The 13,929-nt window shown below is 59.4% G+C and overlaps 1 protein-coding gene across 5 annotated transcripts in view; it reads right to left on the bottom strand.

Annotated features, from left to right (window-relative positions):
- Positions 1-5,123: 5,123 nt before the first annotated feature.
- Positions 5,124-13,929, bottom strand: part of KCNJ4 (potassium inwardly rectifying channel subfamily J member 4) — a 28,512-nt gene continuing 19,706 nt past the window's right edge. For 3 of the 5 annotated variants that reach the window (XM_016161807.2, XM_016161808.2, XM_016161809.2), the window contains one exon: positions 5,563-7,278. In XM_016161807.2, coding sequence (XP_016017293.1) covers positions 5,905-7,239 — 1,335 coding nt within the window. In that variant the 5' untranslated portion in view covers positions 7,240-7,278 and the 3' untranslated portion in view covers positions 5,563-5,904. Of the gene's footprint in view, positions 7,279-7,757; positions 8,642-13,929 lie in introns of those variants that run through there. The other 2 variants (XM_016161810.2, XM_016161806.2) reach the window with 2 other exon arrangements.

Below are 13,929 nucleotides of genomic sequence, written 5' to 3' on the forward strand. Positions count from 1 at the left end.
CCCCTTGGCGTGATGTCTCGAACCCCTTCCCTAGGCCTGTCTTTCCTCGGTCTGTGTGTCCCTGGGGAGCCCTCGTGGCCTCCCTCCCACCGCGGGCACCGCGAGAGCTGACAACAGCTTCTATCCAGCAGGGGCTCTGGGCGACTCACCCCATTGCCATGGCACCTACAGCCACAGTGGGCAGCTACGGTAACTACGGTAGCCGCTGTCCCAGGCTTGAGCAGCGAGTGCCAGGGATCGCCCATGGTCCCCCCTGGCATTAGCAGCAGGGGCCGGGCCGGAGGCCTCAGGACCCCCAGCCCAGGGCTCCTTCCCGGCACCATAGCCCAGGGTTCGAGGGCTGGGGACCCAGGTCCCAGCTACATTTTTGCCTGTTTCTTTCAGCACTAAACCCCCTCTCTTGGACCAGGGTCTTTTTTTGCTCATAGTAGGTACTCAACAAAGATTTGTTGAACGGAGGAATGAATGAATAACGCAAAAGCCCTTTGAAATCTGTAATGGGTGGGCCGGTGACCTCTGGTTGGAGGCTTCCCGCTGGGGCATGTATAGGGATTTTTATACCAGGTTTGAGGCGGTCAGTGCGTGGAGTGAGGGGTAGGCCCTGGAGGTTGCCAGCGATTGCAAGAGGGGCCAAAGATAGACTTGGGCACCCTCCCAATCTTGCCAAGTGTCAGTTCTATTTTCCTCCACCCTCTCCCCAGACCTCCTTCGAGAGGACACAGGAGTAGAATCCTGGGTTGTCCTACATGTCAGGGCCTTGGAGGTCTTTAGGTCCAGGGTCTAACTTTGAAGGCAGGAAAAGGAGGTTCAGAGAAAGGATGAGATAACCCAGGACCACACAGTAAGTCAGAACCCAAGCTTCTGCTCTAGCTTCCCAGTCCTCATTCCTGAGGGCTAAGCCATCTCTCAGGTTTCCCTTTTTGCATAGCTACCAGGAAGCTCAGAGGTCAGTTGTCAAACTGTCTGTGTCTCAGATGGTAAGCCCATCAGAATCTTTTCTGGAAGGCAAGTCACATTTATTGGGGTCCACTCATATGCCCAAGACCCTGCCATGACTGGTTCCACATGAGAGCTCATCTAATCCACACAACAAGCATGTGAGATCGATACGAATTGCCTTTTTCAGGAGACGAGGACACAGGTTCAGAGACATAAATCAACTCGCCCAAAGTCACATAGCTAAGAAGTGGCAGAAGCATCCAAAGCTAGGAGTCCCTTGGTCCTCACACCCGAGACCTTTCCTCTGTATAGAGATGTACATAAATGCCAGCGCTCTCGGCTCTGAGCCCTGGCGCCATCTCTGTCCCCTGCTGCCAATCATTCCTCCTTATCCGTGCCCACTCCCTCGGCCTGCAGCTCCTTGGGAAGTTGGGGTAGGGGGACGGGATGTGAAAACTTCTCCCCTTTCCAATGCTTGGACCCAAGTCTACACCGTCCTGCAGGAAGAGTCAGAAGCTCAGGGGTTGCCTTTTGAGAGAGCCTGGCGAACTTAGCCTGGAATGCTGCCACTACTTAGCCTGAGCAAACAGCCACGAGAAGAAAAAAAGGTGAAGTGACAAAAACAAAAAGCTGTGCAAAGATGTTGACCACAGCACCGTGTATCATGGAGAGAAGCTAGACTCCGGCTGGGGTCAGGAGGGCAAGACAGGCCAGCAGAGCTCACGGGAGGGCTGGCTTTATGAAGGGACCCAGGCTTGCTTCAATGCTCTGCGGTCTTTCTGGAAAGTCCTAATTTTCTCTTTGCACTTGTGTCCTGTAGGGGAAGTCCAACGGGATAACTTTGCATGCACACAAGCAGAGGACGTAATCAGAAGAAAGGAAAAGCGTGACATTTTAGTGCCTTTAATGGCACCGTTTTCTCGACTTTTGAAAAAGAGACGCACATTTTCATTTTGCAATGGGCCCCACGAGTTGTGTGGCTGGTTCTGTGTGTAGCAGTGGGAAGGGCTGGGAGCTGGGGGAGAGGGGGTTCCAGGTAGTCCTCTCTAGGCCTCAGTTTCCCCACCCGTAAATGAGGGGTTGGCCTGCTGAGCTCTACGATTTTATGAACATTATGTTATCATTAAAAATGGAAAATAGGTGGAATCCATCAATACCAAGAGAAGTCAGTACCCAGAAAACATTACGGCGAGAAAAGCCAGACACAGGAAGAAGGGCCCAGATGGCGGCCGCGCGATCTAAGGACTAACCAAGAGGAGGTGGGCGTTTGACCAGGTGAGACAGCTGAGTCGAACGCCTTCTCGGTCCTCTTCTACGTTTCTTTAAGCAATTTGAATTCAAAGGAAAAATCAGGTTTTTTTTCAGAAGCTGGCCGGAAGGAAGCAAAGGCGAACCTCCAAGAATTCTGCCTGAATGCTGGGATTTTAGGCAAGATGAGGGCGAGGTTTGCGGCTTCACCAGACCACACCCTCCTTCTCTCCCCGCCGCCCACCACTCCCCGGGGGTGCCTGAGGCAGGAGAGCGAGGCAGGGCAGGGACGAAGGGGGGGTTGAGGAAGGACTTGGCGGGACCTGCAAGGCCCCCTCCGCCGGCCCCTTCTGATGATTCCAAGCTCTAGGATGTCTAAGGTTCTCACACCCCCAGATACAACGATCCCCCTCTTTCAGCGCCACCAGGAGCCTGGAGTGAAGTGAGGGAGACGGGAGGAGCCGCCTGCCAGGGAGCGGGGTTGGGGAAGGCAGGTGGGAGAGCTGTGGAAAGGGAACAGGTGGGAACGGGATGGTGAGTCAGAGCCGAGCAGAGCAGAGCAGCAAGCCGGGCTTTGCAGGGGGGCCTCCCGGCCCTGCTGCAGCTGTGCCTGCGCTCACCTCTCTGCACCCCTGTGTCCCTGTCCCCTGTGCCCACAATGGCGCTCCACTTAGGCACCCCAGAAAGGCCTTGCTTGGGGCTCTTGTCCAAACTTGACTCTCCTGTGTCCCCCAGGTCACGCTTGCATGTTGACAAAGAGACAGGCCTTCCTAGAGGAGCCACTGTTACTAGTGTCTGAGCAAGTGGGAAGCTGGTAATGAGGAAAGGGTTTGGGAAGGAACTTGAAGTGCTCCCATGGCATTCTCGATGGGAGCCCCTCTTACGGTGGGCACTGTGTGTACCTCTTTTCCCACTTGCCCTCTTTGGGTGGAGGGCTGGGCAACCTCTGAGATGTATTTCAGGTCAAAGTTTCTGAGGCCAATGGTGCCTGAGCCTGAGGCCCTCTTTAGTTACTGCCTCTTACCCAGGGTACCAAAGCATCACTGAGAATGAAGCGGGCAAGAGAGGATGAGGCCCAGTGGAGTCCTCCCGGGGCCTGTAGGGTGGAGGGACATCTCTAATGAGCCTCTGGGGTGTGGGGGTGGTGAGACCCCAGGGTGCTCTCGCCACGTAAAAGGGCGCCAGGGTCCCTTCTGAGAGGGTGGGCAGCCGGGCAGCTGAGCTTATGTCTTGCTGAGTGGCCCCTGTAGCTCCTTGGAGGTACACTTTGGATGGGGGCAGGGGAGGAAAGGAGACAGCCCCTCCCCCCTCACCTAGCCCCTGCCTGCGGGAGGGTAGGAGTGAGGGGGAAGCAGGCCCCTTGGCCTCTGACGGCCCTCACCTTGGTTCGAGCCAAATCCTTAGTTCTGGGCCTCCATTTCCTCATCCGAGGCTAAGTCCTCGTCCTACCTATCTCTTGGGTTTTGGTAGTTCAGTGAACTAAAGGATATGAAAAGAGTTACGCAAATGAGAGACATCACGGCGAGTTATTTGCTGGGGAACTTGGATCCCAGGCCTCAGGTCCTCCTGTTAAACTGAGAAAGCACATGCTTTACCCAAATGGCGGTCATGTTGCCAGCCTCGGTCATTCACAAAGCAGCCGACAGCACTTCGCAGTGGGTGAGCTTGCCTGCAGGTTCCCTGTGTTTCCAGAGGCAGAAGATTCCTGGGAACCAAGGGGGCGTCCTCTGCTTCTTTACATACCAAATGCTGGGTACATAGTTGACATGTAGAATGCAATTAGAGCTGGAAGGAGCCTCAAGTTCAAAGGTCCCGTGATAGACCATTGACGGCTGCAATTCCGCCCCGGTGCCTAAGCCTTTTGCAATGTGGCTTTACCACGCTCCCAAGAGGTGGAGCCTAGTTTCTCATCCTTTGAATTTGGATGGGCCTCATGACCTGGGTCGGCCAATGGAATGCTTTGGGTTCAAGGCCAAGATCAAGAGATCGTGCAGCTTATGCCTTCACCCTCTTAGGTCACTGTCCTGAGATGCGATGAAGAAATTTGGTGTGGCCTATTGGAGGAGGAGAGGCCCCTGGAGAGGAACCGGGGCTTCCCGGCTGACCACCAGACCAAGAGCCTGACACATAGGCGAGGCCATCTTGGACCTTACAGCTCAGGTGCCGTTCCAGCTGAGCACAGGTGCTGGAGTGAGCCCAGAAGACACCAGACGAGGAACCACCCGGCCTATCCATAGAAACAAGAATAAACCCTGGCTGTCTACGTTTTGGGGTGGCTTGTTATACAGCACAGTCCAGCTGAAGCCCAGAGAAGGGGAGGGAGGGACTTACCCAAGGGCTTGGAGCAAGTCTGACCAGGCCGGGTGTCCCAGCTGACCCTGGAGCCCTTCCCACCACCACTGTCCGGCAACTGCTTGATGAGCCCCACCTGACGTGTGTATGCGCATGTGTGTGTATGGGGGGGAGGGGGGAGTATAACCAGGTGGGCCCTACACATCTTCCCAGAGGTATAAAGGGCTGGCCGACATCCACGCAGGGCTCTCTTGTCCATCATGTCTGAGGAGGGAGCTTTGGTTCCTCCATTCTACAGATGATGAAGCCGAGGCCAAGCTGGTGGGCAGCCCGCTGATAGCCACGCAGCCGCAAAGCAGCAGAGCTCTGACTCGAACCCGCTCAAACCTCTGAGGCCCACGCAGGACCCTTCCCACTGGCTCCCAGGAAGAAGGGCAGGTGATAAAGTTCCCTCCAAGGAGTCAGTGTCTCAGAAAGGGGCACACACACACAGCACACATACACGTGCATACAAACCATGCACACATGCATGCATAGCACACACACACGCCCCATACGCACATGTGTATCACGCACATTCCACACACAGACACACTCACATCACGTTGGTCTCTCTTCTCAACCTCTGTCTTCAACCAGCCTACCCCAATGGACCATATACTTTATTAAAAATATATAGTTACAAACTCCATTGTCAATCTGGGCTGGGCCCGGGGGCTCGGAGGGATCACGGGGAGGAATGGCCCTTGTCCTGCTCCTTGGGGTCCCACCTCTGCACCCAAACCCAACACCATCCAGGGGCCAAGATGGCTGGCCTTGAGGGCCTCAAGGGACCAGCCAGCTGGGCAGGGGGAGGGGCTAGGCTTGATGGATGGGGAGGGGACGGGGTGCACAGAGAGGGACCGCACCGCCTTGTCCTGCAGGTACGAAGGCAGGAGGTGGATTTGGTGCCTCTATTTCTCTTCATTTATAGATATTTACAAAAGAAAGTCATGAGCAACAGGCCACAGTCATGCAAAAGAAACGCACCCCCGCCCTCCCTCCCCCCAAACGAACCCCCTGCCCACCCCAGAACCCCATGATGCCCACCCCCCAGCAGTCCAGCCGCCTTCCCCAAGGTTCTGAGAACAAAGGGGGCACATCATTGAAGGGTCTGTGGGGAAAGGGTGGTGGGTCTGGGGTCCCCGAGCAGCCAGCATGTAGGCACTGGGGAACCTGGGCTGACAGGACCGAGGGTTTCCTGGGCCCTTCCCAGGCCTGGGCTCTGGAGTCAGTAGGAAGGGGTCTCCAGCTTGAAAGCCCCCACCTCCCTCCAGAAGGTCCACGGAGCCAGGATCAGCTCTGTCCTGAGTGTGGAGGGGGCGTCCTGGCATCCCACCCCCGGCAGAGGCTCTTGCGGGAGGCGATGGGGGCGGGGCCCGGAGGTCAGATGGCCGACTCCCTGCGGTAGGAGACGTTGTCCAGCGGGAGGGTGGCTTGCATGCGCTCCAGATCCAGGTGGCTGCCGAACTCCAGCATTCGGATGATGCCCGCCTCCTCCTTGGAGCCCGCCTCCAAGCCCAGGCCGGCAGCCACAGCCGCAGCGGCCGCCGCCTCCTCCTCCATCTCCTCTTCCTCCTGGCTCATGAGGGCCAGCTCATTCTCGTAGCAGAAGGCACTGGGCGGGGGCGGGGGGGCAGGCAGCACGGTGATCTTGCTTTCCTGCAGTTCCCGGGCGGAGCAGCAGGGCGTGCCGGCCACCTCGTAGGTCTTGTGGAAGCGCGAGTAGTCCACCTTGTAGTGGCTCTTCTCCTCGAAGACCACGGGCTCAAAGCGGTGGCCCCACAGGATCTCGCTGGCCAGGTAGGAGCTGCGGGCCTGGGTGGTCATGGCGGTGGCCTCCACCATGCCCTCGAGGATGACCACAATCTCAAAGTCCTCAGACTCCAGCTCCTCCTTGCCCATGCCATAGAGCGGGCTATCCTCATCAATCTCGTGGACGATGATGATGGGCGACACCAGGAAGATGCGGTCCAGGCCGATGTCGTAGCCCACGTTGAGGTCCCGCTGGTCCAGCGGCAGGTACTCGCCCTCCTGGGTCATGTAGGGCTTGATGAGCTGGGCCCGCACGTGGGCCTCCACGATGTGGCTCTTCCGCAGGTTGCCCACGCGCCACATCAGGCAGAGCTTGCCGTCGCGCACCGAGATGACCGCGTGGTGGCTGAACAGCAGCGTCTGCGCCCGCTTCTTGGGCCTCGCCATCTTGGCCATGATGGTGCCGATCATGAAGGAGTCGATGACGCAGCCCACGATGGACTGGACCACCACGGCGATGACCGCCAGGGGGCACTCCTCCGTCACGCACCGGAACCCGTAGCCGATGGTCGTCTGGGTCTCCACCGAGAACAGGAAGGCACCCAAGAAGCCGTTCACGTGCATGATGCACGGCTTGGGGGTCGCCGGAGCCGCCCCGCTGCCGCCCGCCGGGGACCCCGCCGCGGCCACCGCTGGGCCAGCCTCCAGGTCACCATGGAAGAAGGCGATGCACCAAAAGAGGAGGCCGAAAAAGAGCCAGGAGACGAGGAACGCTGCGGAGAAGATCATGAGCATGTAGCGCCAACGCGTGTCCACGCAGGTGGTGAAGATGTCCGCCATGTAGCGCTGCGACTTGTTGCTCAGGTTGGCGAAGTAGACGTTGCATTGGCCGTTCTTCTTGACGAAGCGGTTGCGGCGTTTCCGCCGGGGCACGTGGGCCTGCCCGTTGCGGCTGTGCCCGTGCATGTCCTGAAGCCGGCGTGGTCACCTGGGAAGACGCAGGGCCTGGGGGACGGGGAGAAGCCAGACGTGTGAGATGCGGGGAGGGGGGGGGGAGCAAGTTGCTGCGGTGGGAGCGGCCTCTCCCGGGGCCCCGGGGAACCCCAGCTCCGGTGGCCAGGCGCCCGCCCAAGGACGGACGCTCAGAGGGGAAGGGCCTGGACTGGCACCCAAGGCGTCCTCTGCCCCAGCGAGCAGAACATGACAGTGAAGGTGGGTCTGATGGAGCGAGGGAGTGCCATGGCCTGAGCAGGCGCCCCCACGGCGGGCCCAGCCCCGGGACTGGGGTCTGCCGGGCCGGGAGCCGAGGCCACCAGGATCCAGGTCCCAGTCCCAGCCCCTCAGGCTACCCGCTCCATCCCTTCTTGGCCTGCCATTCCACGGATTTCCTGACGACCATCTTCACCCTGCCCTCCCACCGTTTGTCCCACTTGCCCTGAGCAGAGGGAGCGCGGGGGGGGGGGGGTGCTGTGGCCCCCACTCACCTCCCTGGGTTCAGCCTCTGTCTTTCTCGGGTCTTTCTGGGGCTGGATGTTCTGTGCTGTCCAATATGGCAGCCACTGGCCACCTGTGGCTCTTTACATTTACTCAAAATTAAGTAAGAATTTAACTCACTTCCCCAGGTGCCCTAGACACACTTCAGGTTCACGTGCTCGTGGCTAATGGCTACCTTACTGGACAGAACTGCTAGAGGACGTGTCCATCACTGCAGAAAGTCCTGGGCAGTGCTGGGGCCTGCAGCCCCACCTCAGCTCTTGTCCTGTCCCCAAAGCTGTTGGGAGCAGCTGTGGGCGAAGACACCAAGGACGGTCAAGGTGGAGGAGGGGGAGCCCTGAGCTTCGGCTCCTGTGCGGGCGTCACTACTCCTATGTCACAGGTGACGGAACAGGGACTCAGAGAGGGTAAGTCACTGCCCGGGGCCACACAGCTGGTAAGTAGGGCCAAGTCCAGGGGCATGTAACTCTTCAGCCCCCAGGTACTGTCAATCAACATCAACGAGTTCATGGTGTGGAGACCCAGAGTCAGGGAGGCTGACACACCCACTGTCACGTTCAGACGCCTCATTTCACCTCTCTGAGCCTCACTTTCCTCGTCTGCAAGATGGGGATCAAAACCCTACCTCGCAGGACCCCGGGAGACAGTAGCTGCTCAGTCAGAGCCAGCCGCCCTCCTGCCTTCCTGCCAGCTTCCCAGGGGCAGAGGAAGCTGGCGAGAGGCAGGTTCGGCTGTCAGCATCCCCAGCTGTTTCAGCGGAGGCGGCCCCTCACCCCGCCGGGTGGCGGGTGCACCAGCTGGGCCCAAGGAGGGCGGACCCTCCCTCTAGCCCTCCCTTCGCTGGGGCCCCAGGAGGGAGATGGTGCTGCCCAGGGCCCCAGCGGCTGGAAGGGCCGGGCCTGGGCCCGGGCTTTCGGCAACATGTTGGCCCGGAATTATATAAGGCTGGAAGTTTCTATTTTCTGTTCTATTCTTCTTCCTGATCTAATTGTGCATCTGTGGCAATGTTTATACACTTCCCGTTCAGGACAACTCGGTTGCCGCAGCAACCGGTGCGCGCCAACGCTGTAATTTAGAGATCAACAGCTTCGGAGTCTGCCTCTTCCAGGGAGAAACGCCCTCTCTCAGCCCAGAGAGAGTGAGCCCTGCCCCCCTCCTCCCCCGCCGTCACCCCAGCCCGACTCTGGGTTCTTCTCCCTTCCCCCACTTCACAGGAGCTCCCTGGGTCCCACGGTCCTGAATGGAAGTCCAAGGTCCAGCGGGCAACTTGGTCAAGTTATTTGATTGCTCTAAACCTCAGTTTCCTCATCTGGAAAACGGGATCAGTGAGACCCGTCGCTCATAAGACCTAACACAGGACGTGAGCACGTGACGCTGGCCCTTCAGGGGTCATAACTTTACCCCTCTGCCCCCTTCTCAGATTCTCAACGGCCGGTTGTCAGGTGCGCCTTCTAGGCTTGGAACACCTTCGGAGGTCTTCCGACACTACACGCCTCCATCTCTGCTCTGTCCCCTTGTCCTGGGTGCCTCCATTAACACCACAGAAGGGACCAGAGCCAGACGGAATGGAAGGTCACTGATTTCAAAACCCTCACTTTACATCTGAGGCCGAGGAAGTCCAGGGGTGGGACGGACTTGCTAAGGGCCCCAGAGCAAAGCGGGGCGGGCCCTGGTCTCCTCACTCTTACTCCAGAGCTCCTGGAGGAAGGTCGAGGTGCTCCTGGGAAGAGGGGCTTCCTCCCTGGAGCGGGGTGGGGTGGGCCATGGGCCTAGGGGAAGAGAGGGCATCGGCCTGGCCCCAGCAGACCTTGGACCTACAGGCTGCAGCTCTCCAGAAGAGAGGCAGAGGGGACAAAGTGCGGTGACCTGGCCTTTGGTACATGAGAACACTGAGGCCCAGAGAGGATGAGGGCTCCGCTCAAGGCCGGGGGACCCCTGGTTCTCTGCGCGATGAGGGGTTCATCTTGTGCTGCAGGCGAGGGTTCTTCGCGGGGCTCCTACTCTTTAGGAGGGCTCCCGGGGTGAGGGGGTGAGGAGACCATCCCCCACGGCCACAGGCTCTTCGTTCTCCCCTCACCGGCACTGCTCACTCCTCTCGTTTGTGAGAGGAAGTGAGAGGCGTCTCAGCCCAGTCCCACGCTGCCCCAGGGTTGGCCCTGAGGCTCCACACATCCCCAGGCCTACACTCCCCCCACCCCCCACCCCCACGCACATCCCCACTCACGTCCCCAACTTCCCAACTCCAGTACTCGCCCCTCAGCCCTGGCCTTCCACCGCCCCAGCCCCCAGCATCACCCTCCGCACCCCAGCCCGATGGGGACACAGCTCATGCCCAGCCCCTGTGCCTCCTCTGCCGGTCACGGCAACGCTTCTGAGCCCCTGCTCTGTGCCCGGTCCTGGGCCCGCCCTCAGCCTGTACTATCTTGGGCGACACTTAGAAACGTCCACTCCTGGGCCGTGGGGAAAGCCGCCCTCAGGCACGGGTGCTCCCCCACCACGGAGGACCCCGTGTGTGCCCGTCCTCCTGAAGCCCCTCATCTGCAGTGACCTGCTCCAATAATCAAACACTCCCGTCGTCGGCACAGACTCTGCGGCACAAACGGGAGGTCCGCCCGCCAGGGCATGGGCCGGCCGCACCGCGTGGGACCAAAAAGTGGCGAGGAGGAAGCTCAGGTTTACCTTCCCTTGTCTGTCACACGCGGCTTCCTGGCGAAGGGACAAGGGCCTGAGGGGAAAGTGGGGAACGGACAAGGGACGGGGCGCAGACGGCAGAGGAGGGGCGAGAGGGACGGGGCGCAGAGGAGGGGCGAGAGGCCTTGAGGACTCTGCACTGCCCGAGAGTCCCGCCTGGATCGCGTCTCAGTAAACCACGCGGGTCTGGAAGGCGGGGAGCTGGTCTACCAGCGGGGGTGGCGGGGGAGGAGGCGCTGGGAGGCCAGGCCCCTCTCGCTGCCTTCCTAGGTGACCTCGAGCAAGGCCTTCCCATCCAGCCTGGGTGCTGGCTCTGGTGGACGACGTCCTTTATTCTAGGTTAGCAGCCTGGGACTCCTTTCGTGGTAAACGCTCTTTCTTTTGGGAAACGATGGGGAAGGGAGATGCTTTTGGGAAACCGAATGTCCTTTCTTGGCAAAGCGAAGGATTGACAATGCTCTGCCAGTTATCGAATCTTTAAAAAAAAATTTTTTTTTTTACTGCACTGTGTGAAGGTCCAAAGTCTGGAGTCCCTAGCCCCGACGTCACTGGACAACTAGGGATATTGGGTCCGAGAGCAGGGACGTGGCACGGCACGTCAGCAGCCGGCCTCAGGGAGACAGCGAAGGTGACCAGCGGGACTGTTCACTTCCTGGTGCCGTCACTATCCCGCACCTGCCAGAGGCGTCACGGAGGCCCGGAGACTCTGCCCGCCAGGGGTCAGAGGGGGGAGAAAGAGGACCCTGCTCCTGTCACCTCTTACATCTTCCCTCTGAGTTGCTGACACCGAACACCCCCCTCCTTGCCCACAACTCCCTTCGCCAGAGAAAAGCTGATGGCGGATTCCGGCAGCTCACGCCCTGTGCCACCGCGGGAGACGCAGTGGCAACCACGGTGTGCCTCCCGCGGGCCCTCCAGTCCCAGGCCGCGGCAGTGGTGGTCCCGAGATGCCGAGATGCCGAGTGCCGGGCAGGCTCAGCCCTCGCTCAGCCCTCGAGGGCAGGACAAGGGCTGAAGCCCGCACCAGGGGCCACCTAGCCAGCCTGCGGGTCCTTTATGCATCTCGGTCGCTATTGGGTGGGACAGCAGGGGAGGCGAAGTGACTTGTCTGAGGCCCCGCAGCTCAGCCGAACCGTCCTCATCCTCCTCTGTGGCCGCTCTCAGGGAAGAACCCTCTAGAACTGTCCGGTCTAGTTCACTGACGCGGCACCGCAACCCCGTGTTTATCGAACACGTGTGCATTGAGCACCGACCGCAGCACAAGGCAGGGTTACTATTTCTCTTCTCAGCTGAAGAAGCACGGACTCGGGTGGGGGTGGGGTGGGGGTCGGGGTACGGATGGGGGTTCACACAGCAGAAGTGGCAACGCTGGGATGCCCGCTCGATTCTCCGGGTCCCCGATTCACCCTCGTCCCCAGCCTCTGGCCTCAGGGACCCCTTCGCCTCCCACAATGCCGTGTTCAGCTGGAGCCCCCTGCGCCTCTCCCCAGGACCCTAGGCCTAGACCTTAGTTCTCCGAAGCCTTCCCCCGCTGCACTGCCAGGTGCAGGCCCTGCCTCCTCTGCGCCCTGCAGCCCTCGCTCTCTGCCTGCACCCCTAGACTTCCTGTCCATTTTATGAGAAAAACGTGCTCGTTGAACCCCCGAGTTTGGGGCGGCGAGACCTGGTTCTCAGTCTCAGCTCTGCCGCCTCCTCATACATCCTCTTTGGACCTCAGTTTCCTCATGTGCAAAATGAGATGATGAAAACGGTATCCACCTCACCAGGCCATTGTTGAGGCAAACATGATAACAATTCTGTAAGAGACACACTGGGTGCGGGTTCGACAGGCGGGTAAAATGCACAGGATGTGACGACGATGATGGTGATATAAGCACACTGGACCGGGAGCCAGGACACCCGGCTTCCAGGCCTGGCTCCACCACCAACTGCGCCCGCCAGGGGCGCCTCTCATCAGCAAAATGGGGGGCTATCACTGCTCCCTGGCGGGAAGAGTTGGGAAGATGTAATGAAACTAGGCGCCCAGCACAGAGTCTGAAATAAGGCGGGTGATCCAGAGGGCGTGCCTGGGTCCGATCAGCCCCGCCCATCCCTGTGCCCCTGGAGTCTGAAAGGGGAGGCTGACTCTCCTATCACAGGGAGCAGGCACATGGGGAGGCTGAAGGGCTAACTCCGTGCCCCCAGGAGGGGTCCCCGGGGAAGCGGGAGGAATTCGCACCATTGTTCCATTTCCCAGCTCAGGAGGAGCACAGAACCTGCCCCCTACTCCGGCTCTGAGGGAGGCCGCTCAGGCCTGACCCCGGGTTTGGCGGGGGGTGGGGTCCTTTCAGCTCTAACACCCAGGTTTTGCTGGGGGAGGAAAAAGGCTCAAGGACCAGGCAGCTGAGCTGCGCTCCTCAAAGAGTCAAAGGGAGCTAAGGATGGATCTAGCTACGGGGGAAATTGTGGCAAGGTGTCGCCTCCTGCCCGCGGCCCTCTGCAGGCCCCCGTCCTGCTTGGACGTTGAGAGGTCTGATTCCAGCCTCTTCACGAACGTTGAGAGCCCACATCTTTCCCTTCCCAGTGCAGTGCAGCGGCTCCCACTACGAAGACTGTACCACTTCCCACCTGTGTGGCCTTGGGCAAGTTACTCAACCTCTCTGGTCCCCGCACTCCTCATCTGTAAGTAGGACTAATAGTAGTCCTTACCTCATAAGGGTGTAATGAGGAATAAATGAGACCGCGCCCGTCTTGGGCCCAGCACAGGGTAAGTGATCGATGAGCGGTCCAAGGCTAAACCATCCCTTCCTTGCTCTCCTCCTCCGAAACTGAGAAGCGGTACCCAGAGCCCGCCCTGCACCCCATCACGTGACCAGTCTGTTCCAACCCCAGCACTAGGGAGCAGAGGAGTAAGAGAAGCGGCGTCAGCGTCTCGCGCAGCTGGGCTGGGAGCAGGTTCGGTGCTGCCAAGCTCCAGCAGGTTCCTGGACCTCTCTGAACCTCAGTGTCTTCCTCCGGGAAGGAACACAGTGATGCCTACCTTGCAGGGTGGTCGTGAGGGCCAGACGCGGGTGGTCAATTGTCATAAAGGTGCAGGCCACACAGTGGGTGCTCAACGCTGTTCCTCCCCCACACCTTCTTCCGCGTACCCTGAAATTCCATGGCACACCTAGCCCTTCCCCCACCGAGCAATGGCTGTGACATTGCAAAATCCACGCCGGGCATTTAACACGCACTTCCTCTGTGCCCGCAGTGCTCTGAGTGCTTGATGTGGATCAATTCCTGCCATCCTCACCATGACCTCAGAGGAAGTTGCCGTTATCACGGCTACTTTAGAAGTCAGAAAACTAAGACACAGAGAAGTTCAGCAACTTGCCCAAGGCCACACAGTTCTCAGTGGTAGAGACAGGATGCGGACTTGGGCAGTTGATACCAGAGCACATTTATTAGAAACTGCTCTCCTGCCTAGAAGATACCCTGAAACATCACACG

Source organism: Rousettus aegyptiacus, unplaced genomic scaffold, assembly GCF_014176215.1.
Source record: "Rousettus aegyptiacus isolate mRouAeg1 unplaced genomic scaffold, mRouAeg1.p scaffold_m13_p_2, whole genome shotgun sequence".
Lineage (NCBI taxonomy): Eukaryota > Metazoa > Chordata > Mammalia > Chiroptera > Pteropodidae > Rousettus > Rousettus aegyptiacus.